This window comes from Oncorhynchus tshawytscha, linkage group LG01 (assembly GCF_018296145.1).
Source record: "Oncorhynchus tshawytscha isolate Ot180627B linkage group LG01, Otsh_v2.0, whole genome shotgun sequence".
Lineage (NCBI taxonomy): Eukaryota > Metazoa > Chordata > Actinopteri > Salmoniformes > Salmonidae > Oncorhynchus > Oncorhynchus tshawytscha.
This window is the reverse complement of record NC_056429.1, coordinates 58,055,324-58,079,674: the sequence shown is the minus strand read 5'-3', so window position 1 is coordinate 58,079,674 and position 24,351 is coordinate 58,055,324. Positions and strand designations below refer to the sequence as shown.

Here is a 24,351-nt window from a genome sequence, read left to right as displayed (position 1 = left end):
TGTCACTGTCAACACTACCAGGTTCACTATCACCCATACTGTAGATGCAGTGTAGAGGTGGCCATACACAGGAATACACAGTATGCCCACCCATTTCTCTACAGCTATACTCACCTATACTCACTAATTACCTTTGAGAATAATTGAATGATTGAACAATCTACCTTAATTCCTTTCATCTCTGCCATTATTCGGTGGCGGGAACAACCACCTGTAGCTAGCTAGCTACACCATATAGACAATTGTTTAGAATTAATTCATACCCACCTGATGGTAGAGAGGGTGATGGCCAAAATTTGTATGTCAAGCCATGTTAGCTGGGGTTGGATAGTCTTGAACGATCCTTGTACAGTGTACAGACAAACTGACACACACACACACACCTGTGTGGTGTGATAGCTAGCTAGCTAGCTTTAGTTGCCTGTCAGTAAAGCCACCAAGCATTGAAGTTACTAACATTACCTGTTGGTGTCCCTTATTTATAACTAATGAAAGTTAGCTAGCTGGAGCGATGATCAGGTAACGTCAGATCGTCACACAGCTTTTACTTTGAAAAGAGCTTGCACATGTATCCTGTTGTAGCCCTTCATCTATGCCCACACCGTCTCTGTTCATAAATTCAATCTTGTGGATGACATAAGAAAAATAAATTAATGCAGTTGAAATGATTATTAAACTAAATTGGATATTGATTAAATGAACCGTATAAAGATCCTGGGGTCTCCTTGCCCCCCAGCAGCCAAATCGAACGCTCTGCACCGTATTTTGACGTTTTATTGATGACGACCTACAATAACATTTCTAAATATGATTTGTACGGTATATAATGCGCATCAATTATTAGAAATAGTGAAATACTTATAAACGTCTTATTACAAATCATTTATAAATGCTAAAGGTTATTATACAATTATAAAATAGAACAAATAAAAAAAATGGTCTTGGTATCAGGCATAGGTATAGGTATAGTTTTTTGCAGTGTCATGACTTCTGCCGAAGTCAGCTCCTCTCCTTGTTTGGGCGGCGTTCGGGGATCGACAACACCGGCTTTCTAGCCATTGCTTCTCCATTTTTCATATTCCCATTTGTTTTGTCTTGTTCCATACACACCTGGTTTTCATTCCCAAAATCGCACTGAATGTATTTAGACCTCTGTTCACCTCCATGTCTTTGTGTGAAATTGTTTTGATGTTATGTGGGTATTGTTACACGCCAAACTTTTGATAATATTCTGTGTATTGGGCACGTTATATGTACATATGTGCTTTCGTTTGGACCAGAATAAAAAGTGTGCCTGTTAACTACACTCTGCTCTCCTGCACCTGACTTCGCCTCCAGTACACACCCTTAACATGCAGACTGCCTGGCCTAAATGCATTTCCATGATAATATTATTTAAACATAGTGAGAAAGTGTGATAGAAGTAATATGTAGTTCCAAATTCTTGCTAGGAAAGAAGAATGATTGATTTTCTACTTTTCTCACTCGATTACTGTGTTATATTGAGTAGGGCCTTGGTAGCTTTATGTTGAAGTAGGTGACTGAAGAATTCAAATTCCATGAAGACAGGACCACTTGTCTTTTAAATCAAAAGAAGCATGTCGAACATACAACTGGGCATTTTCATTGTGAAACTATAGTATTGTTGTCTACTGTATTAACTGATGACTATCATAAGAATCTTAACACAAGCATTCCTTCACTTGGGCACAATGCAGAATACCTCTGCTCTCCCAGATGCCTGGCATGCTTGAGTCTCAGTTTACCCCACGGATTGCACAATGTACAGCGAGTGACCTGACCTCCTGAAGACTGAGGATGAGTAAGACAAGTGACGCATGTATTTCCTGTTCAGCAACAGATATTCACAGTCCAACAAAGGGCCCTATTTAATGAAAACCGATAACCAGGTTTCTAGGGTAAGACAAAAACAAAACTCTTGCACTTCAAGATGGCAGGTTTTTCCATTCATTAATAAATGACACACTGTTTTGTTATGACATTGATGCATACCTGAACAACTCAATCAAATGAATTTATAAAGCCCCTTTTACATAAGCCGATGTCACAAAGTGCTATAATGAAACACAGCCTAAAACCCCAAACAGCAAGCAATGCAGATGTAGAAGCATGGTGGCTAGGGCAAACTCCATAGAAATGCAGGAACCTAGGAAGAAAGTTAGAGAGGAACCATGCACTTAGGGGTGGCCACTCCTCTTCTGGCTGTGCCGGGTGGAGATTATAACAGTACATGGCCAAGATGTTCAAACGTTCCTTGATGACCAACAGGGTCAAATAATAATCATATTCACAGTGATTGCAGAGGTTGCAACAGGTCAGCACCTCGGGAGTAAATGTCAGTTGGCTTTTCATAGCCAAGCATTCAGAGTTAGAGATAGCAGGTGCTGTAGAGAGAGAGTCGAAAACAGCAGGTCCGGGACAAGGTAGCACGTCCGGTGAACAGGTCAGGTTTCCATAGCCATAGCCGCAGGCAGAACAGTTACAACTGGAACAGCTGCACGACCAGGTGGACTGGGGACAGCAAGGAGTCACCAGGCCAGGTAGTCCCAGGGCTCAGGTCCTCCAGGAGGGGAGAGAGAGAGAGAGAATTAGAGGGAGCATACTTAAATTCATACAGGACACCGGATAAGACAGAAGAAATATTCAATATGCACAACATACATTTTTAAAATGGTTTGATATTCATTTGGATGGTGTTGCTACAATTTTTTCACAACTCACCAAGCTTTGTTTCATGCCATAAACAGAGTAGATGAAATGTAACCATACTTTAAAAGTCATATCATCAATGATACTATTTAGGCCTATATAGCAAATTAAAAGTCATCAACAGCTTTTGCTTCAATTCAACTCAGGGTTCAACAAAAAATAGATCTAGGCACAGGGGTTCAAGCTTTGGTTGATTTCAAATGTAATCTTCAAGTTAATCATTAATATGTTGGATGCACATCTCCATCTCAACCAAAAATCTAAGTTAAAGAATAGGAGTAAATCAAATTCAACTTTATTTGAAGTGCATTCAAAGTTTGGTTAGATTAGAATTAGTCCTATTCTTTAACTTAGATTTCTGTTTGAGATGGAAACGTGAATCCAACAAATAAGCTATTAATTTGTAGACGAACTGGATATTGAATTGTGTTTGGTTTTCAATACAACCGAATATCAACATTTAAAGGAGATGTATCTTCTACTTGGAGAGTTCCATCTGTGCCACTGACTTAGTCTGGCTTTAATTCCAGTTTGTCTACAAATGAATAATTGATATGTTGGATTTACATCTCCATCTCAACCAAAAATCTAAGTTAAAGAATAGGACTAAATCAAATCAAACTTTAAATGCACTTTGCATAAAGTTTGATTTGACTTAGTCCTATTCTTTAACTGCTTCAAATGTTGATATTTGTGTTGACAACCAAACACAATTCAGTATCACTTTTGCAATACAGTAAATAGCATATTAACTTTTTGACAAGTTAACAAATGATATGTTGGATTCACGTCTCCAACTAAACCAAAAAATACAAGTTGAAGAATAGGATTAAGCCAGTAGTGCAGACAAAACGATCCAGTCATTAGATATCCTTTAGATGTTGATATTTGGTTGTATTGTCAACCAAACACAATTTAATATTACTTTTGTAATGCATCACATAGCCTAAAGTAAAGGCAAAAAATATTTTGTACGATTGTTTGTATTTTATGTATCTTACGAACTAATGTAGCGGTATTCATTCATCCTTAAAATCAGTGACACATCCATGGCCAAATGTTGAGGTTAGCCTACAGTAACTATACATGTCTTCTTATGTCATCTTAAAAAACTTGCATGTTCAAGATAGCAAAGTCGCAGGTCTATGAAGATCTTCAAAATTGCTATATTAATCTGTGCAGAATCTCGAACAGCATTGACTACTTGCACAATGTACTTTTAATGTAATCTCAACTGCAATCCAGGCCGTTTCGTTGTGCTATTAGATGAAGCTCAGTGATAACACATTGCGTTTTTGTAGAAACACAAAATATGTCATTATATTCCCATTTCAACATTGTTGTGCTTTTAAATGGTTGAAAGCACGGCGAGGACACATTTAGATGACAACTAAACAAAAAAATATGACATTTTTTTCCCATTGGAATTTGGTTGTGCTTTTAGATGGTTGAAATCAAAGTGATAAACACATTGGAAATTCTACAGACTTTTGGATGAATTTTTGAATGGGTGAATAAAGGTTGAAATCTCTTAGATTCATCCCACTGGGCACACCACATCATTTCAACATGGGAATAAGGGTAATGTTTGGTTGAGACGTTACTCTCAACCATGTTGAAATGACGTGGTGTGTCCAGTGGGATGAATCCAAGTGTGACTGAAAGGATCGTTGGCCTAGCTGTCAAGTAGAGTATTGTAGTTGAGCATTGCTAAAGTTTCAATGCAAAATAGCCAGGGAAACAAGTACACCACAGACTTTTCATTGTGCTAAACTCATTACAGATGATTGCCCTTGATTCTTAATTGAAGGTGTGTAACCTTTGATCCAATGTTGTGTTGATTGGACATCAGTGTCAAGACAAATGGAGTAGGTAGGCTAGAAAAAGCTGACTGTCGAATACTCAGAATTCCTTCCTTTACTATGGGTACCACTTACCAGATTATGTAGAGTCGCAGTAACCGGATTGACAGCGTCTTACTATTCACCTGTCATCAGAGCCATTCACATCTGAATGAATAAAAATCCCCCGTCCTCTTGACATTCCACGGTGACGAGCTGCTGCATACGAGGACTTACAAATGCAAGAGGTGGTTTGATCAGCATTACACGGATTGTTAAATAAAGACTCTCGCTTTGAAGCATGTGAGGAATGTTGTTGTGTGGAAGAATGTTCGTGGCATGACACAAACCCTTCTTGTGACATTTTCAACATGGTTTATTTTTCTGATTTAGTGTCGTAGTTTACTATATTTGAAGCACATACTGTATGAGTGAATGATGTGCACAGTGTGGTGTTTGGGCCTGTGCAAACAGAGGGGGAGACTTTCTTTGTTTCACAGAGCTCCCCATCTGACATTTTAGAGACTTTCATTAAAGAGAAGTCTAGCTATGAGAGTACAACATGTTTAGACCTGAAGCTGAGACAGTAAGTGAAACATGAATCAAGAAGCCATCCTTATTTCTCTTCTGATTCCAGAATCCTCCCTTCAGGCGAAACCATTTGACTTGGTTGCAGACATGTAGGAACAAATTCACAACAAATTCATTATAATGAGAACATCTGGTATTTTCCTTGCAGTGCATGTCTTTGTCCATTCTACAAGTGTAAAACCTGCTTTTTTCACTGTTCATTCCCCTGCCTACATGGTCATTTCACATCCACCACCTCCTTTGGAAGGCCAAAGACAGATATTGACTGTGTTTTCAGAGTTGAAGTCACTTTATTAGTCCTTTGTACACAAGGTCCAACCGCTTTATGCTAAACCCTCCGAACGACACACATACATGTTGGAGAGGTTGGAACAAGAGTGGGGGGAGTTTGCCACATTAGGTGCCCGTGGAGCAGTTGGGTTAAATGTCTTGTTCAAAGGCACAATGGCAGGAATGTCATCAAAAATGTGATACCATATGTTTCCTATCAGACCTGGGATTCAAACCGCCTCTAACCGCTAGGCTACCTGCCACCCTCCAAATACCTTACAACTCAGTTACTGTGCATGTTTTCTGAAGAGAACAAGTGATTATTGTGTTTGAGTATCTTAAACTTGGGGAATTCAACATAAAATGCCATCATTGCCTGATACCTCTCTGCTCTGAGGACAGTGCATGATAAGACATGCATTATAAGTATGATACTTTGCAACTTCATTACAACAACAGTAAATCAGTAAAGAAATTCTCAATGGAGGTGGTACTGAGATGGATTCCAGACACCTAGTGAGATCTATCTGTCTGTTGGACTGGGAGGACAGAAACTAGACATTTAATATACAGTGGGGAGAACAAGTATTTGATACACTGCTGATTTTGCAGGTTTTCCTACTTACAAAGCATGTAGAGGTCTGTCATTTTTATCATAGGTACACTTCTACTGTTAGAAACGGAATCTAAAACAAAAATCCAGAAAATCACATTGTATGATTTTTAAATAATTAATTTGCATTTTATTGCATAAAGCTCTCGTCGGTCCGACCAGTCGATTTCGACTGGTTCCTCCACAGCAGGAGGGCATGGAAAGGGGTGCGAGTAAGAGGAAAAGAGGAAAAGTACCAGTACAAGAGTACTCACCCCTTCTTGATGAGCCTGGTTTCTTAATGGGCAGGTAGCTACGAAATGTCCCATAAATCCACAATATAGACAGCTCTGGGTGTATTTGGTATTTGATTAGGATCCCCATTAGCTGTCGCTTAAAGCAGCAGATACTCTTCCTGGGGTTCATACAAAACATAATACAGAAAGACATAAAACAGAACATCATTAGACAAGGACAGCTCAAGGACATAATTTTTACATAATTTTTTTTAAAGGCACACGTAGCCTACAAAATGACAGGTCAAGGGCAGGCAGAGGTCAGTAATCCAGATCAGTCCAAAAGGTAGAGAACGGCAGGCAGTCTGAGGGTCAGGGCAGGCAGAGGTCAATAATCCAGTGTGGTGGGGCAAGGTACAGGACGGCAGGCTCAGGGTCAGGGTCAGGGTCAGGGTCAGGGCAGGCAAGGTGGTTTCTACTGACAATTGAGATGTACAAACTATGGCATAAGGGGACGACAATCGGATAAAAGGCAATCCGTAATTTCGATTAATACATTGAGCGAGCTAGGACAAACATAGTCAATATGACTTTTTGTTCAGCACTTTTGAAATGTACAGTGACAGAATTCAGAACATGGGCCGTTCTTACAGTGTTTTCCCTGTACACCAAGTCAGAACCATATGATAAATAAAGGGGGCATATAAGCAGACAATGAAAGCTCTTAGAATATTCTGTGATTACATTTCTCTTAAACAGGTTATAGGCTACATGTGCACCATCAAATCAGAACAGTAGGCGAAATTAAGAGTGGAAAATATACCAAATTATTAGGGTGAGGCACATGGGCTACTAACAGATTACTACACAACATACACTTAGTATTAATTTCTTAGCTACAGTATATTACATCATTTATGCAGCAGCATACAAGACATTTTTGGACTTGTGCTGTGCTCACTTGAACAGGAGTTCAAAAGTTCATCAAACTTTGTCATCAAAGTCTGGCATTCTCTGGATTTGTGGTACTTTCATGACAACTGGGAACTCTAAAAAAAGGTTGAATCATGATGACGTCAGTGATCTTCAGGTCGTAGCTCTAGAGAGGCCCGAGTTCCCGACTTACAATTCTGAGTTGGATGACCATGCAAATTTTTTTTTTCCCAAGTTCCCAGTTGTCGGGAACTCACTGAAGTCAGATTTCCCAGTTCCGGGTTAACAGTTGTTTTGAGCACAGGAAGAAATCATGCTGGATTGACAGCATGGCCAATGTTGAATGTTTATAATTTTAAGCTTGGAAAAGTGTTGATGGAATTTATAGGTTTAAATGAATGACTAGAATATTCCACCCTGAAGCCATACAATTGTATGAAATTGATTAATAGTCAGTAAAATTATAATAAATGATGTGTGCAGTTTTAGTCAGAATTAGGGTAAAACATAATTATTGTACAATATGTCTCTAAAGTGTCTTAAACACAGACTGTCTGAGCAAGATTCGGTGCCGACCTTGGCTAGGGGCCACTGAGAGATTTGGGAAAGGACATGGAGTGATTCTCACGGTCCCTAATCTTTGTCGGCTGGGTAACAGGGCAGTATGTGCGTAGGATACCTACTGTTTGTGTGCAAATGTATGTGCGTATGAATTATGTTTGTGTGCAAGAGTATGTGCGTAAGGAGCTAGTATAAAACGAATGGTTTTGTACAACTAACCAGCGCTCTTGTGAATAAACCTTCTTTACTATTTTAGCTGGGCCTCCGTCTGTTCAATCAGTATCTTACAAATCCTGATTAGCAGACTGAGTAGTTTAATTGAATTGGTTTATGAACATCGAGAACATAATTCTCATGGCAAAAAGAGACCCTTAAACCCAGACTTGGGACCATAACGCCACTCCACTGAGTAGCAGGCTAGTGATTGCTTTGCAATGCTTGCAGTTAGCCACTGATTCCTTCCAAAACACTCATTGTTGAATTTGCGATTTCCAACTTGTTGTGTAATGTTTATGTCCAACGGGTGATGAGCACCGATATGTTTTGTCTATAATTTCTATTCATTATTTATCTTCATGTGACAAGGATTAAAAAGGATTTGACAGTAGATTGTCAACTTGATTCATGATGATGAGTGCTAGCTAAGATTTGGAATATATGAGTACCAGTCCAATCAAAGCTACTGTAGATATAAGGTGATTTGACATCATTTTATCTGTAGTCAATAACCCTGAGAATTCTTGGATGTACACTTCTAATGTAACTCAGGAAATGAAGCTTTGAATGCAGAGGTTCTTCTTATTGTACCTACCACTAGAGCACTACTGCTTTCCTGGAGCTGAGCCCTACTTGTGCGATGTACTTTTCTAAACATTGTATTCATTCATAGAGTGGGTGGGGCAATAACTCACTATATTATGCCTGGTTTTGGTTTGGTACATAGTAAGCATAATACTGAATAAACCCAGTTATTATTACCACTTTGACACATTGATTGTCAGCACTGTGACCTCATCTCTACGGCCTTATGTCCTACTGTACCTGGGACGAAGTGAAATCAGTAAGTAAAGTATGAGTCTACAGTATAATAATGATGCTGTAGTGTAGGGGCTGCCATGTATCTGTGTGTATACATATTAACCTCCAAAAGAAGTTGAAATGACAAAAATACAATACTTTATCATGATATTGAAGATAATGAGCAGATTTTTGAGCGATCACAATCAAGTTCAACTCACTCAAAATAACATCAGCCTCCCTTCACTATACAGGTCAGTCAGATACAGTAGAAGATGGCAAAGACACTGATCAATGGCTTATGGCAGAATCTTTGGATTCCATTCATCTCTCCAGAGCTGTGGGCAGTGTGTGTGTATGAGAGACAGAGAAGGAGAGAGTGCATTCATATGTTGATGGATGTAGATGTGTCACGGTCTTCCTCCTCTTCATCTGAAGAGGAGAGGCGAGAAGGATCAGAGGACCAATATGCGGCGTGATATGTGTTCATAGTGAATTTTAATAAAGAGAACACTGAACACTATACAAAAGAGTAACAAAAAAACAATAAACCAAATACGACCGTGAAGCTACAAATGACACCTGTGCTGACACAAGCCACAAACATAGACATACCCAAATCATAGAAAAACAAACATAGACTGCCCACCCAACTCACGCCCTGACCATACTAAATAATGACAAAACAAAGGAAATAAAGGTCAGAACGTGACAGTATCTGTCCGCGGTGGCGGCTCTGGCGCGGGGCGCGGACCCCCCCAAAGGTGCGGACTGACCCCCGGACGCAAAACCTTAACCTATAGGGGAGGGTCTGGGTGGGCGTCTGTCCGCGGTGGCGGCTCTGGCGCGGGGACGCGGACCCCACTTCACCATTGTCTTAGTCCGCCTTATTGTCCGCCTCCGTGGCTTTCTAACCATGGCCACCCCTCTCAATGACAGAGGTGGGGCAGCTCGGGACAGAGGTGGCAGCTCGGGCAGAGGTGGGGCAGCTCGGGACAGAGGTGGGGCAGCTGCTCGCTCGGGACAGAGGTGGGGCAGCTGCTCGGGACAGAGGTGGGGCAGCTGCTCGGGACAGAGGGGGGGAAGCTCTGGACTGAGGGGCAGCTCGGGACAGAGGGGCAGGGGCTCTGGCGCCTCTGGGCTGAGGGGCTCTGGCGCCTCAGACTCTGGCAGCAGCGCCGGACAGGCGGGAGACTCCGGCAGCAGCGCCGGACAGGCGGGAGACTCCGGCAGCAGCGCCGGACAGGCGGGACCACCTACAGGGAGGAGACAGAGAGACAGCCTGGTGCGTGGGGCTGCCACAGGAACCACCAGGCTGGGGAGACCTTCAGGAGGCTTGGTGTTAGGAGGAGGCACCTGAAGGACCGGGCTGTGGGGGAACACTGGAGCTCTGGTGCGCAACCTTGGCACCACTTCCCCAGGCTGGACAACTACTCTAGCCCGGACCCTCCAGAGTGCAGGCACAGGTTGAACCGGGCTGTGGGTAAGCACGAGAGATCTAGTGCTTACTACACGCACCTCTCCCTTAGGCTCCACTCCCACATTTGCCCTGCACGAGCGGAGCGCAGGCAGAGGACGCACTGCACCCTCCCAGCGCCCCGGAGACACAGCATGCAGAGCCGGCGCAGGATACCCTGGACCAAAACTGCGTCCCGGCCACCAGACCCGCTGAGCAGGCACCATACGCCCTGGCTCGATGCCCACACTCGCATGGCACTTTCGGGGGGCTGCCCTATAGCGCACCGGGCTATGGGCACGTAGTGGCGACACCGTGCGCTTAACCGCATAACACGGTGCCTGACCAGTAATGCGCTGCTTATAATAAGCACGAGGAGTGAGCTCAGGTCTGCTACCTGGCTTAGTACCACACCTCGTCTGCCCCCCCCAAAAACTTTTGGGGGCTGCCTCTCGTACCTGTCGCACTGCCGTGCTGCCTCCTCATATCGCCGCCGCTCAGGTTTCGCTGCCTCCAGCTCTGCTTTGGGGCGGCGATATTCCCCAGCCTGTGCCCAGGGTCCCTCTCCGTTCAGTATCTCCTCCCATGTCCAGGAGTCCTGTGATGCTGGCCGCTGTTGTTGCTGCTGCTGCTGCTGTCGTCGCTGTCTTTTACCACGCCGCTTGGTCCTTGGTAGGTGGGTGATTCTGTCACGGTCTTCCTCCTCTTCATCTGAAGAGGAGAGGCGAGAAGGATCAGAGGACCAATATGCGGCGTGGTATGTGTTCATAGTGAATTTTAATAAAGAGAACACTGAACACTATACAAAAGAGTAACAAAAAAACAATAAACCAAATACAACCGTGAAGCTACAAATGACACCTGTGCTGACACAAGCCACTAACATAGACATACCCAAATCATAGAAAAACAAACATAGACTGCCCACCCAACTTACGCCCTGACCATACTAAATAATGACAAAACAAAGGAAATAAAGGTCAGAACGTGACAAGATGCATGTTTTGCAATTATTGCAGGCCTCTGTTTCTTAATCCTTGGTTAAGGATGGGGGGTGTGTACCTTTTTCTCTCTCTTTCTAAATCTCCATTTCTCTCTCTCACTCTCTTGGCAGGTTTCGGCTGTCACCAGCCCTGTAAATGTGCATGACATGTCCCTCTCCCTGTGAAAAGGTTCATAGTGGGGGTTGGGGTGGCATTGGGGAGGCAGTCTAGGTGCTGCCTAACCTGTTCTACAGCTCAGGTTGCGGTCAGAGAAGGCATTTAACATAATGTATTTAACACAGATCCTCTTAGGTTGACAGAACAGCTAAGGTACAGAGGAGACAACATTGCCTGGGCTTTCAGAGGACGCATATCTAGGAGCATCACAAGGTGAGTCCTTCCCATCCTATGCCCCAATCTGAGCCCAGCACAGGCCCAGCATATATGTATACGAGCTACGCGGCCACATTATAAGGCTTTTGGTGCCATTAGAATAAGATATTTAACAAATTGATGTAATTCGTGCTGATGGTACAATGGGAATTTTGATCATAGTTCAGTGCTCTTGTTTCTGCTGTGTCAACTGGTAATAGAATGAACCTTATGTCCTGAGACCCCAGCCCTAAACAGTTGAATTCATGAGTTTTATTGATAAAGGTGAATATCCAACTAGTCAGTGACAACTGTATTATAGACACAAGGTCCTTGGATTTCCTAGGATCTTCTATGTAGAAGAACCCCTTACCTTCTAATGACTCTTGTGTAGCTTGTGAGCATTATATAGTTTGTGAGAGTCTCAGCTTTCATAGAAAGCTTTTAATAGTTTGTAGCTCAAACCATACAGATGTTTTTATAAAAAAAACCGGTCCCTAGTCTCACAAACATTATTCTACTCAGCCCCCGTTAAACACAGAATAATGGTTGGTACCAATGAATGCAGAATAAATAGACAAATCTAATGGTACAACCCAAAAGTCTGTAGCTCATTGGGTTAACAATTCATTCTTTGTAACACTAATACTAAAAATCCTCTTCTCCTCATAAATTATGTCCGATTCACTTCAGATTTTGTATTTCATAACTGCAGATAAAAGAATATGCATACATTATAGAGTGCTTGCTTTTGTTATCCAACTGATCTTGTGTCCTTTCGGTCATCCTGTGAACCCCTTTAGTTGCTGCTCACAGCGATATTATTGTATTTTAAATGTCTTGCTATTCAGATTAAATAGTCCCTCATTTAATTTCCCTGAAAGAAATATACATGTAAATATATATAAATATCGACCTGTGTAACCTTACAACTTCATTTGAATATGTGGCAAGGGAGGATGGTTGTTTTATATGTTGTGCTTTTAGTGTCGTTGTTTCGATCCATTTCGCTTCCTGAAGATACTCCCATAATTGCTGTCTGGTTGGGGGTTTGTGAGTCAGCGTCTGAGCAAATTTGTTATGTTATCTGAAACACTGTGAAATTATGGGGATTATATCGATGTGTGGGTGTAGGTAGTGGATGTAGGGGCACATTTCAGTAATGTATTTCAGCACATGGGTTATTGCTGTTGGATGGTTTCTAATGAACTTGGTATCACCCTTGCGAGGCATTTTGAAAAATAAACTTTAATGCTCAGAACTGTAAATAAATCAATGAAGTGGATTTTGCTTGTGGGTTACTATTCATCAAACTTATAGGGCTGGTTTCCCAGACCCAGATTAAGCCTAGTCCTGGAATTAAATTCTAAAAGCTTTTTAGTCCATGACTATACTTAATCTGTCCGGGAAACCGGCCCACAGTGTCTTTTATAGTACCATTGTTACTTGATATCTGTTTGAGGTGTTGCTGTTGTATTACATTCTCCATAGTGGTCAGATGAGAATGAAGCCACCATACAATTATTATCAAATATGCAAATAGACCTCCCTAACATATGGAATGTGTTGCTTGTTGTGATATACAATATGAATTACATACCAAGCCATTCATGTGGGATTTTTTTCTGGCCTTTAAACAAAGCCACAATAATAAAGCCACAACTGCTTACTTTCTTCAACTGTCTTACCTCTAGTGTTAGTCAGAGATTGAAAACAACCCTTTTCCTTTTCATGAAACACATAGAGACCAGTAAAAAGTTATAACCCAATGTTTGTGGCCTCAGGTTTTACATTTTCACAGAATGCATTTGTGCTGGTGGACAGGGGCAGACTAGTTATTTGGCAATTCTGGCAAATGCCGAAGGCTGGTATATTTTGTGGTTGGGTGAGCAGGTCGAAATTGACACACACAAAAATATTTGTTTTATATAAAAATAAAAAATGAAAAAGGTGAATGGCTGGCAGCTTGTGGACCTGTTAAGATTTTGTATTTTGCATTTATTTTTGTGCAATTTCTTGGTTTTTCTAGACTTGCTTCGACTCTGTCATCAGTTAGACAGCCAAGATCATGCATCATAAAAATGTAAAGGGTGCCTATAAAATTAAAATAACACATTCTACACTGAACAAAAATATAAATGCAACTTGTAACCTGTTGGTTTCATGTTTCATGAGATGAAATAAAAGATCCCAGAAATGTTCCATATGCACAAAAAGCAGATTTCTCTTACATTTTGTGCATACATACATTTGTTTACATCCCTGTTAGTGAGCATTTCTCCTTTGCCAAGATAATCTATCCACCGGACTGGTGTGGCATATCAAGAGCTGATTGAACAGCACAATCCTTACACAGGTGCACCTTGTGCTGTGGACAATAAAAGGCCACTCTAAAATGTGCAGCTGTATCACACAACACAATGACACAGATGTCACGGAGCATGCAATTGGCATGCTGACTGCAGGAATGTCCACCAGAGCTTTTGCCAGAGAATTGAATGTTCATTTCTCTACCATAAGCTGCCTCCAATGTCATTTTAGTGAATTTGGGAGTACGTCCAACCAGCCTCACAACCGCAGACCATGTGAATGGCATCATGTGGGCGAGTGGTTTGCTGATGTCAAAGTTGTGAACAGAATGCCCCATGGTGGATGTGGGGTTATGGTATGGACAGGGATAAGCTACAGACAACGAACACAATTGCATTTTATCAATGGCAATTAGAATGCACAGAGATAGCGTGAAGAGATCCTGAGGCCCATTGTCGTGCCATTCATCCGCTGCCATCACCTAATTTTTCAGCATGATAATGCATGTCGCAAGGATCTGTGCACAATTCCTGGAAGCTGAAAATGTCCCAGTTCTTCCATGGCCTGCATACTCACCAGACATATCACCCATTGAGGGTGTTTGGGATGCTTTGGATCGACGTGTACGACAGCGTGTTCCAGTTCCCGCCAATATCCAGCAACTTCACACAGCCATTGAAGAGGAGTGGAACAACATTCCACAGGCCACAATCAACAGCCTGATCAACACTATGTGGAGGAGATGTGCCGTGCTGCATGAGGCAAATTGTGGTCACACCAGATACTGACTGGTTTTCTGATCCACGCCTCTACCTTTTTTTAAAGGTATCTGTGACAGATGCATATCTGTATTCCCAGTCATGTGAAATCCATAGACTACGGCCTAATTTATTTATTTCAATGGACTGATTTCCTCATATGAACATTTTTGCATTTATAATTTTGTTCAGTATACATTGTCACCTCACTCAAAAGTATGTGGACACCGGCTCGTCGAACATCTTATTCTAAAATCATGGGCATTAATAGCTCTTATTGGAAGGCTTTCCACTAGATGTTGGAACATTGCTGTGAGGATTTGCTTACAATTTTAAGGGGTGTCCACATACTTGTGCACATATAGTGTATAACAGCTACTAATTTCCAATATAGCCTAAGTCGCTAGCTTGGCTTTTATAACGTCTGTTTTATAAGCCTTATAAGGCCTAAGCAGACAGGCAGGCAGAGAACAATAAGAAGCACAGAGTGACAGCAGAGAAGATGCAGAGACAGACAGCACAACAAGGAGGCAAACAAAATGGCTAGCGCAGAGGCACAGTTATTGTCACCAGTGGTGTTTTTACATATTGTGTTTCTTTTGAACATGAGCTGCTTAAAAAAAGTTGAGGAGGGCCTCCCTAGTGGCTCAGTGGTCTAAGGCATTGCATTGCAGTGCTAGCTGTGCCACTAGAGATTCTGGGTTTGAGTCCAGGCTCTGTCGCAAGCCGGCCATGACCGGGAGACTCGTGGGGAGGCGCACAATTGGCCCAGCGTCATCCAGGTTAGGGGAGGGTTTGGCCAGCAGGGTCCCATCGTGCACTGGCGGGCTGGGCGCAGTGCACGGTGTTTCCCGTACGGACTCACGATGTTTCCTCCGACACATTGGTGTGGCTGGCTTCTGGGTTGTGTCAAGAAGCAGTGTGGGTTGTGTTTCGGGGACGCATGGCTCTCGACCTTCGCCTCTCCCGAGTCCGTATGGGAGTTGCAGTGATGAGACAATACTGTAACTACCAATTGGATACCATGAAATTGGAGGGTAAAAGTAAAAAATATATTTTTTTGTACAAAAAAAAGTTGAGGGGAAGTCAGTCACTGGTGAGTCACTGTTGAATAACGCTGTACTGTACTGCCAATGTTATGTGTCAACACTACTGCCTGTGTCCAGGTAGGGTGTGGGGATGGGATGTGTGTGTATGGCTGTGGATGAGTTGGCAGCGTGCACAGTGATGTGGGCTGGTGTGGATAAAATGCCTGGGCTGGATTCTTGTCCCAGTCTGCCCCTTCCGGTACTATAATGTAATGTTTTGAAGCCAATATCATGGCACTCATAATTCAGTTTACACCATTCCCTCTTTCTGACATGCTGCCCAAACCCTCAGCATCACAATGCAGGTGAATACATTGACATTCATGAGAGTAGTGGATGTGGCAGTATGTGGCTGTGGTAGTAGGTATGGCATGTAAGCTATCATGCATCTAAACCAACTTGTTTGGGAAACATTCCCCTGAGCATCCTGGCAATGGCCATTCCTGGGGTTCCTAAGGTGTGCGGCTGTCTGTGTGTGGGTGTCGCTGTCACTCTCTCTGTCAATCAGCCAGCAGTAAATTAAAGGCAGAGAGCTTTGTCAAAAGCTTTAGAGTGGTTATCAAGATAATTATTGTCATTATAACAATAGTGATGATACCTTTCAGCAGACATAGTCCAATGACTATTTTGGTTGGTTTTTACATGTTAAGTTATGCAACCTGGTCTCAGAACATTTCATATTATTCTGTATGTAAATCACCCTCCATTTGTGAAATGCTCAAGCATTCATTCCACCTCCTGCCTTATCTTGTGATGCAGCAAAAGTCTAGCAAAGACTGTTTAGGTGTCAGTCTGAGCAGAAATGAATTAACTGTGTGCAACTCTGTTTCTGTGTGGATGTTTCACCCACCGAGCTGGGAGAGGATGTGGTTTTTCTCTGCAAGCTACACCTCACAAATGTTTTAATTATCAGATATATCACCCATACAGACATTATAATAATGTGAGTCAGTTTTGTAATTAGTAAATGCAATATTTCCAAAGCTACCCATAGATTTCTAATTTGGCCCCTACAAAATGATAGGGGAAAATCATCCTTAAGGATTTTTCAATGTACATTTTATTGTTGTGCAACATCAAACCCTGTAAGATGAAATGTCTTATTTTAGAGGGAGTTTTGCTCATTAAATCACATTATAAACTGATAGTAAAGAAAAACTGTACCACTTCTTTATTGTTGTTTTTACAGGTTATAGTGAGGACATTTTTCTTGATATGCTGCTGTAAATATACTTCAGAAATCATGGTGAGTCAAATAATTTATAACGTTCCCTGAAATGTTATAACCTTTCATGCTTCCCAATAAAGCGACAATCCGAGATTGGTACATCCATTTTTGTACTTAAATAAATGATATATTCCATTGATTCATGAAGAATATAACAAGAATAAAATCCTTGTGTGCTTAGGTCAACTGTCATAACCCATCAGAACCCAAAATAAGAAAATTTTACTTCATTGTTAGTAAACAATATCATTGTAAACAAACCCTGTATAGTCAAAATATATTTTAAACTATAATGTTTATATCATGGCTGGTCAGTCCTTGTAACCATAGCTCTATCTATGAATTTGAGAGTGATAACATTTCTCCAGACCCATCCCTCAGGTTTTTACAAAAACAATGGCAGGTGACTTCTTTGTTAATGCTTGAAAAGCAGATTGCCCCTTTAAAGAGCAGGAGCCTTGAGGGAGTCAGCTTGTTTTTACGAGAACAATCTATCCTGGGGTGTATTCACAGTGTAAAAAAAAAATCAGGGCCTAAAACCATACAGATACTTTGTTTTACCAGATTCTTAGTCCACTTTGGATGAGTACTGCACACACGCATGTAACTGTTACAAATGGTTGCTGCTTGATGATAGTGACTACAATTGTTATTTCATTTTATTTGACATCTTACTAGAATGGGGAAAGTCAGCAAAGACGTTACTCCAAAAGCTTGGTCCTGGAGGATTCAGAAAGAGGAGGAGTTGTCATCACTGGAATCACAGACCCGAGTGTCACTGATAAGATTGGCTTAAAAGAAGGTAAAATGTCACATACTAGTTTATTTCTGATCAAAAACATTCATAATTATAACATACAAAGCATAATAGATCATTATTAGTAAAACGTTTTTCTCTCTACTCTTTTAGACAATGAGATCGTTGCGGTCACCATCAATCTGAATCACCTCAGTAAAGAGGACAGGGTGAAATTACTCAAGATCATGGAGCCTTACAATGACAACATGAGAGTTATGACAAAGCAGGATCTGAAAGCCAGCGTCAGTCTCGGATCATTGGATGGTGGCCTCAAAGATCCTGGGGATGTAAGTGTCAGAATCAAATGTACTTAATGATTTATGTCAGCAGTCATTGCACTATGCTGACATAATACTTCCAATATTATTTTTCAGTTTTGAAGAATTAGAGTGCCTTCGGAAAGTATTCAGACCCGTTGACTTTTGCCACATTTTGTTACGTCACAGCCTTACTACTCTAAAATTGATTAGACATTTTTTCCCCCTCATAGGTTTTTAGAATTGTTAGCTAATTTATGAAGAAAAATAGAAAAATGACATTTACATAAGTATTCAGACCCTTTACTCAGTACTTTGTTGAAGCCCCTTTGGCAGCAATTACAGCCTTGAGTCTTCTTTGGTATGATGCTACTAGCTTGGCACACCTGTATTTGGGGAGTTTCTCCCATTCCACTCTGCAGATCTTCTCAAGCTCGGTCAGGTTGCATGGAGAGCATCACCGCACGCCACTCCTGCGTTGTCTTGGCTGTGTGCTTAGGGTCGTTGTCCTGTTGGAAGGTGAATCTTCGCCCCAGTCTGAGGTCTTGAGCACTCTGGAGCAGGTTTTCCCTGCCCTTGTCCCCCGATTGCTCAGTTTGGCCGGGCGGCCAGCTCTAAGAAGAGTCTTGGTGGTTTCAAACCTCTACCACTTAAGAATGATGGAGGCCACTGTGTTCTTGGGTACCATCAATGCTGCAGAAATTTGTTGATACCGTTCCCCAGATCTGTGCCTCGACACAATCCTGTCTCGGCACTCTACGGACAATTCGACCTCATGGCTTGGTTTTTGCTCTGACATGCACTGTCAACTGTGGGACCTTATATAGACAGGTGTGTGCCTTTCCAAATCATGTCCAATCAATTGAATTTACCACAGGTGGACTCCAATCAAGTTCTAGAAACATCTCAAGGATGATCAATGGAAACAGGATGCATCTGAGCTCAATTTCGAGTCTCATAGCAAAGGGTCTGAATACTTATGTAAATAAGGTATTTCTGTGTTGTTTTGTTGCAAAAAACTGTTTTTGCTTTGTCATTATGGGGTATTGTGTGTAGATTGCTGAGGAATGTGTTTTATTTAATCAATTTTAGAATAAGGCTGTAACGTAACAAAATGTCGAAAAAGTCAAGGGTTTGAATACTTTCTGAAGGTAATAAAATAATGTATTGTGGATCAAAACCTTAATATTTGCCCACTGAGTACCACATAGCACTATGCTTGATTTACTATTTGATTGTCTACAGATGTTCAAGGATACCTACAGCAGAATGCAGCAATCAGTTGAGGCACCAACTATCGAGGTCGATCGCCTCAGTGGACAATTAAATGCTGAAGGGGGGTTGAAGAGTGAAATCAATGGTCCCACTTTGAATGGGGAATTGCCCAATGTGACATTGGACACACCTGGAACTGATGGTGATGCAAAGTTCACAATGCCCACCATTGGAATATCTAGGCCTATAATGAAAGGAGCAGATCTCGATGGCACCCTCAGATGCCTTGAAGACAGTCTATTAATACTAAAGCGCCGCACTCCAGATGCCTCACTTGACTTGGAGAAACCAGAGGTTAAGACATATGCATATAAGTACAAGGAGTCAAAATTAAAAATGCCTCACTTCAATCTACCACACATAAAAGCCAAAGCACCAAAGGGACATGTGAACATATCAGGAGATTTAGAAGGCCCTGGTCTCAGTGGAGAGCTGGAGACACCAGACCTGAAGATTTCAGCCCCTGATGTGGAAATGAAAGCCCCAAATGTAGATTTGAATGATCCAAATGCTGACTTGAAAGCTCCAGATGTTGACATCGAGGCTCCTTCAGGCAAATTCAAATGGCTAACTCAAACAAAGCCCAAGTTTGGATTATCAGGAACAAAAGTGAAGGGACCTGACGTCGACATAGATGCTGGCCTGTCTGCAGCTGATGGGAATCTCTCCACTCTCAACATTGATGGAGAGTTAAGTGCATCAGATGTAGATTTGAGTTCACCAAAAGCCGAGGTAGATCTGCAAGCTCCAGATATCAACATTGAGGCTCCCTCAAGTAAATTCAAATGGCCTCATTTAAAGAAACACAAATTTGGTCTTCATCGGCCAAAAGTCAAAGCTCCTGGTGTTAAGACAGACCTGGAGACACCACCCGTTGATCTTTCTGCCTCAAAGATTGAGGGTGAGATGAGCACCCCAAATTTAGAATTGAATTTACCCAAAGCAGACCTGAGTGGCCCTGATGTTGACATTCATCCTCCCATTGGCAAATTTAAGTTCCCGACACTCAAAAAGCCTAAATTCAGGCTCTCTGGACCAAAGATTAAAGCTCCAGATGTTGATGCAGATCTGAAGGTACCTGACCTCAGTCTCTCTGTCCCTGATGTTGATGCAGGTCTTGACGCGCCTGATTTGGACACCAATTTGTCAGAAGCAGATATCAAAGGCCCTGAAGTAGACTTTAACGCACCAGAAGTGAACATTGAGCCCCCTTCAGGGATATTCAAATGGACTACTCTAAAAAAGCCCAAATTTGGACACTCTGGACCCAAGGTTAAGGGACTCCAAGTCGACATAGATGCTGACCTGTCTGCACCTGACTTGAATCACTCCACTCCAAACATTGATGGAGAAATAAGTGCACAAGATGTATATCTTAATTTACACAAAGCTGACCTTGATGCCCCAGATGTTGACACTGATGCTCTCTCTGGAAAATTCCTGTTGTTCAACCTAAAGAAGCCTCAATTTGGACTCCATGGTCCAAAGGTGAAGGAGACAGAAATGGTTCTGGATGCTAATCTGACTGTACCTGACATGAGTCTCTCTACCCCTAATATTTACAGGGATATAAGTGCACCAGATGTAGATGTCAATTTACCCACAGCTGACTTGAAAGGTCCAGATGTAGATCTTCAGGCACCAGAGGTCAACGTTGAGGCACCCTCTGGAAAACATAGATTTCCAACTTTTAAAATGCCCAAAGTTAACTGGTCTGGACATAAGGTGAAGGGACCAGACCTTGATGTTGATCTGAAGACACCAGATTTGGACCTATCAGCAATTGAAGGTGACATTGCTGTTCCAGATCTCAATGTCAGTTTGCCTGAAGCTGACCTCAAAGGACCAGATGTAGGTCTTGATGCTCCCTCTGGAAAATTCAAGTTGCCGAAAATAAAATGGCCAAACATAATTAAAGTAAAAGGACCGGAACTTGATGTAGATGCTGATTTTAACACCCCAGAATTAGATGTTGATTTACCCGAAGCATATCTGAAAGGGACTGAAATTGATTTGAAAACAGCAGACCTCAACCTCTTAGCACCAGCAATTGAGGGAGACATCGCTGTTCCAGGTCTCAACGTGAGTTTGCCTGAAATTGACCTCAAAGGACAGGTTGTGGATATTCAAGTCTCAGATGTCGACCTTGATCCCTCTGGAAAATTAAAGTTCCCTAAAATCAAACTGCCAAATTTGGGTTTAACAGGGCCAAGAGTTAAAGGATCAAACTTGGATGCTAACCTAAAGGCCCCAGAGTTGGATGTCTCGGTTCCTGATCTGGATGTCAATTTGCCAACAGCTCATCTCCAAGCTCCTGTAGTAGAGCTGAAAACACCAGACCTGGACCTTTCTGCCCCCCAAATTGAGGGAGCCATTGCTGCTCAAGATTTGAGTATCAGTTTCCCTGAAGCTGACATCAAAGGTCCAGAGATAGATCTTCAAGCCCTAGATGTTGACCGTTGTGCTCCCTCTGGAAAATTCAATTTTCCTAAAATCAAACTGCCAAATGTTGGTTTAACAGGGCCAAGAGTTAAAGGACCAAACCTGGATGTTAATCTAAAGGCCCCAGAGTTGGATGCCTCTGTACCCGATGTGTATGTCGATTTGTCAACAGCTGACCTCCAAGCCTGTGTTGTAGAGCTGAAAACACCTGATCTTTCTGCCCACAAAATTGAGGGAGCCATCGCTGCTCCCTGTCTTGATATTCATTTGTCTAAAGTAGACCTTAAAGCCCCTGATCTCAACATTGAGGTTCCAATAATTGAGCTTAAGACACAAGATTCAGCCATATCAGTTCCAAAGGTCGATGTGAATTTACCAAAAGCAGATATTCAAGGGTCTGATCTAGACCTGAATGCACCTGACCTCAACTGCTCAGCTCCAAAAATTGGGGGAGACATTGCTGCTCCAGGTATCAATGTCAGTTTGCCTGAAGCTGCCCGAAAAGCCACTGATGACCAGCTGCAAATATCAGAGCTGAACCTTTCTACCCTAAAGGTTGAAGGAGATATCTCTGCTCCAGATTTAGATATCAGTTTGCCCAAAATGCACCTTGAAGGACTAGATGTAGATCGTCAAGCCCCAAATGTTTACCTTAATGTTGATGCTGATCCAACGACACCAGATTTAGGCATCTCAGCTCTTGAGGTTGATGTGCATTTACCAAAAGTAGACCTTAAAGTTCATGATCTAGACCTGAAAACACCAGAGCTCAATCTTTCAGCCTCCAAACTTGAGGGTGAAGTGAATGTACCAGAGATGGATTTCAACGTACCCAAAGCTGACCTCAAAGGATCTGAAGTAGATCTAAAAGCTCCAGGTATAGGTAAGGATGCCGCTTCAGGCAAATTCAAATTCTCTTATTTTAGGCATCCCTCATTTGTTCTTTCAAATCATAAACTGGAGGAACCCAACTTTGACGTTGATGCACCTGACATAAATATTCTAGTTCCCACACTTGAGACTGGGCGTGTAGCCCCAAAGGTAGATGTACCTCAAGCAGACCAAAATCTATCTGCTCCTAATGTTGAAAGTGATATCAGTGCTCCAGATGTAAATCTAAGTTTACCAAAAGCTGACCTCTCCGGCCCGGAGGTGGAATTGAATGCTCCTGGTCATAATATATCTACTCCAGAGATTGGAGTAAGTGTCCCAGACATTGATCTGAGAGTGCAGGGAGACATTAAAAGCCCTGGGGTTGAGCTGAAAGCTCCAGATGTTGACATTGAGGCTCCCTCTGGAAAACTGCCTTATTTTAAGATGCCAAAGTTTGGTCTCTCAAGACCTAGAATAAAGGTACCAGAACTTGATGCCAGTGCAGATGTGAATGCGCCTGATGTGGAAGTTTCTGTCCCCAAAATTGAGGGAGAGATTAGTACACCTGAACTGAGTCTCTCTGCTCCTGACGTCAATTTACCTGACATCAAAATAGATGACACTCAAAAAAGTAAGTTAAAATGGCAATTAAAGTGGCCAAGGTTTAGATTCTCTGTCTCAAAAGGTAAAGATTCTGACATGGACAATGAGGAAGAGCAGAGTATGGATGAAACAGAGAGTGGTCAGGTAGAAGTACCAATGTTTACCTTTCACAGACTTCCAAAGAACAACAAGATTGAGAGTGCGCTCAAAGATGCTGCGGAGGCCCTTTTTGAGGCCATTGACACACCAAAGCTTGAAGGAAGCCTTGATACAGCTAGTACAGAGGTCAGTTTGTCTAAAGTGAATGTATCTTTGACTGAAGGAGGGAAAGAGACATCACCTTCAGGACCTATTAACATCATGGAGCGGTTGCAGTTGTTCAAAGCAAAAATCACCTCAGATGCACTAGACTCATCGGATGAAAACAACAGGATATCAATAAGCCTCTCCAATATGCTTGGTCTGAATATCACAGATCCCGATGCAGATTACTCCTGGTTTCCAGCCATGTGAACCTTACACTTGGGATAAACCAACATGAATGCAACTTTTTTGTAAATAAGCACCATTCCATTTGTGCATGAGTTGACTCCATGTTGAGGAAGTATTTGTTTATGTAGAAAACATAAACATGTCATTATTTTTTTTATGTAGATTTGTCTCAGATATCTCTTTGTATTCATCCATATGCTACATCTATATTTAAACAGTTGACATCAAAATTAAGGAAAATGTGCTCATTAGCTCTATGTGTACTCAAACTTATTTAAATTATGGTACTATTTCCCAACTTCTGTTCACTTGGAAGTATACTCATTTTTACAAATGCCTCAATATTGTATCTGTCACAATTCAGACCTATTTCACCCACAAAGGGGACACAATCTGTATGGAAGATGTCATCTTTACATTTTAAGCAAAAACAATAGTTGAAAAGTGAAATGTAGTTAAACTTTTCATGAGATATTTTTTCCAATAAACTATTATATTAAATTAATACAGCCATTATGTTTCTTTGTCATTTATTGATGATAGACTACTAATTTATAATTGACTACAACCATATGACACTGTATAATTAAATGACAGGCTTGAATTCCTCTGATTGGATATTCATCACTGAAATCTAGATAAAT

At 41.8% G+C, this 24,351-nt stretch overlaps 1 protein-coding gene across 2 annotated transcripts; it reads left to right on the top strand.

The window, feature by feature from the left end:
- Positions 1-11,431: 11,431 nt before the first annotated feature.
- Positions 11,432-24,223, top strand: LOC112254094 (neuroblast differentiation-associated protein AHNAK). 2 transcript variants are annotated; one of them, XM_024426332.2, is made up of 6 exons: positions 11,432-11,600; positions 16,928-16,984; positions 17,645-17,768; positions 17,877-18,052; positions 19,268-22,622; positions 23,535-24,223. In XM_024426332.2, the coding sequence occupies exons 2-6, from the start codon at positions 16,982-16,984 to the stop codon at positions 23,726-23,728; spliced, it is 3,852 nt and encodes a 1,283-aa protein (XP_024282100.1). In that variant the 5' UTR covers positions 11,432-11,600; positions 16,928-16,981; the 3' UTR covers positions 23,729-24,223. The 2 variants fall into 2 exon arrangements, with proteins under 2 accessions (XP_024282100.1, XP_024282097.1); XM_024426329.2 differs by having other exon boundaries at positions 11,434-11,600; positions 19,268-24,223.
- The last annotated feature ends 128 nt before the right edge of the window (positions 24,224-24,351 follow it).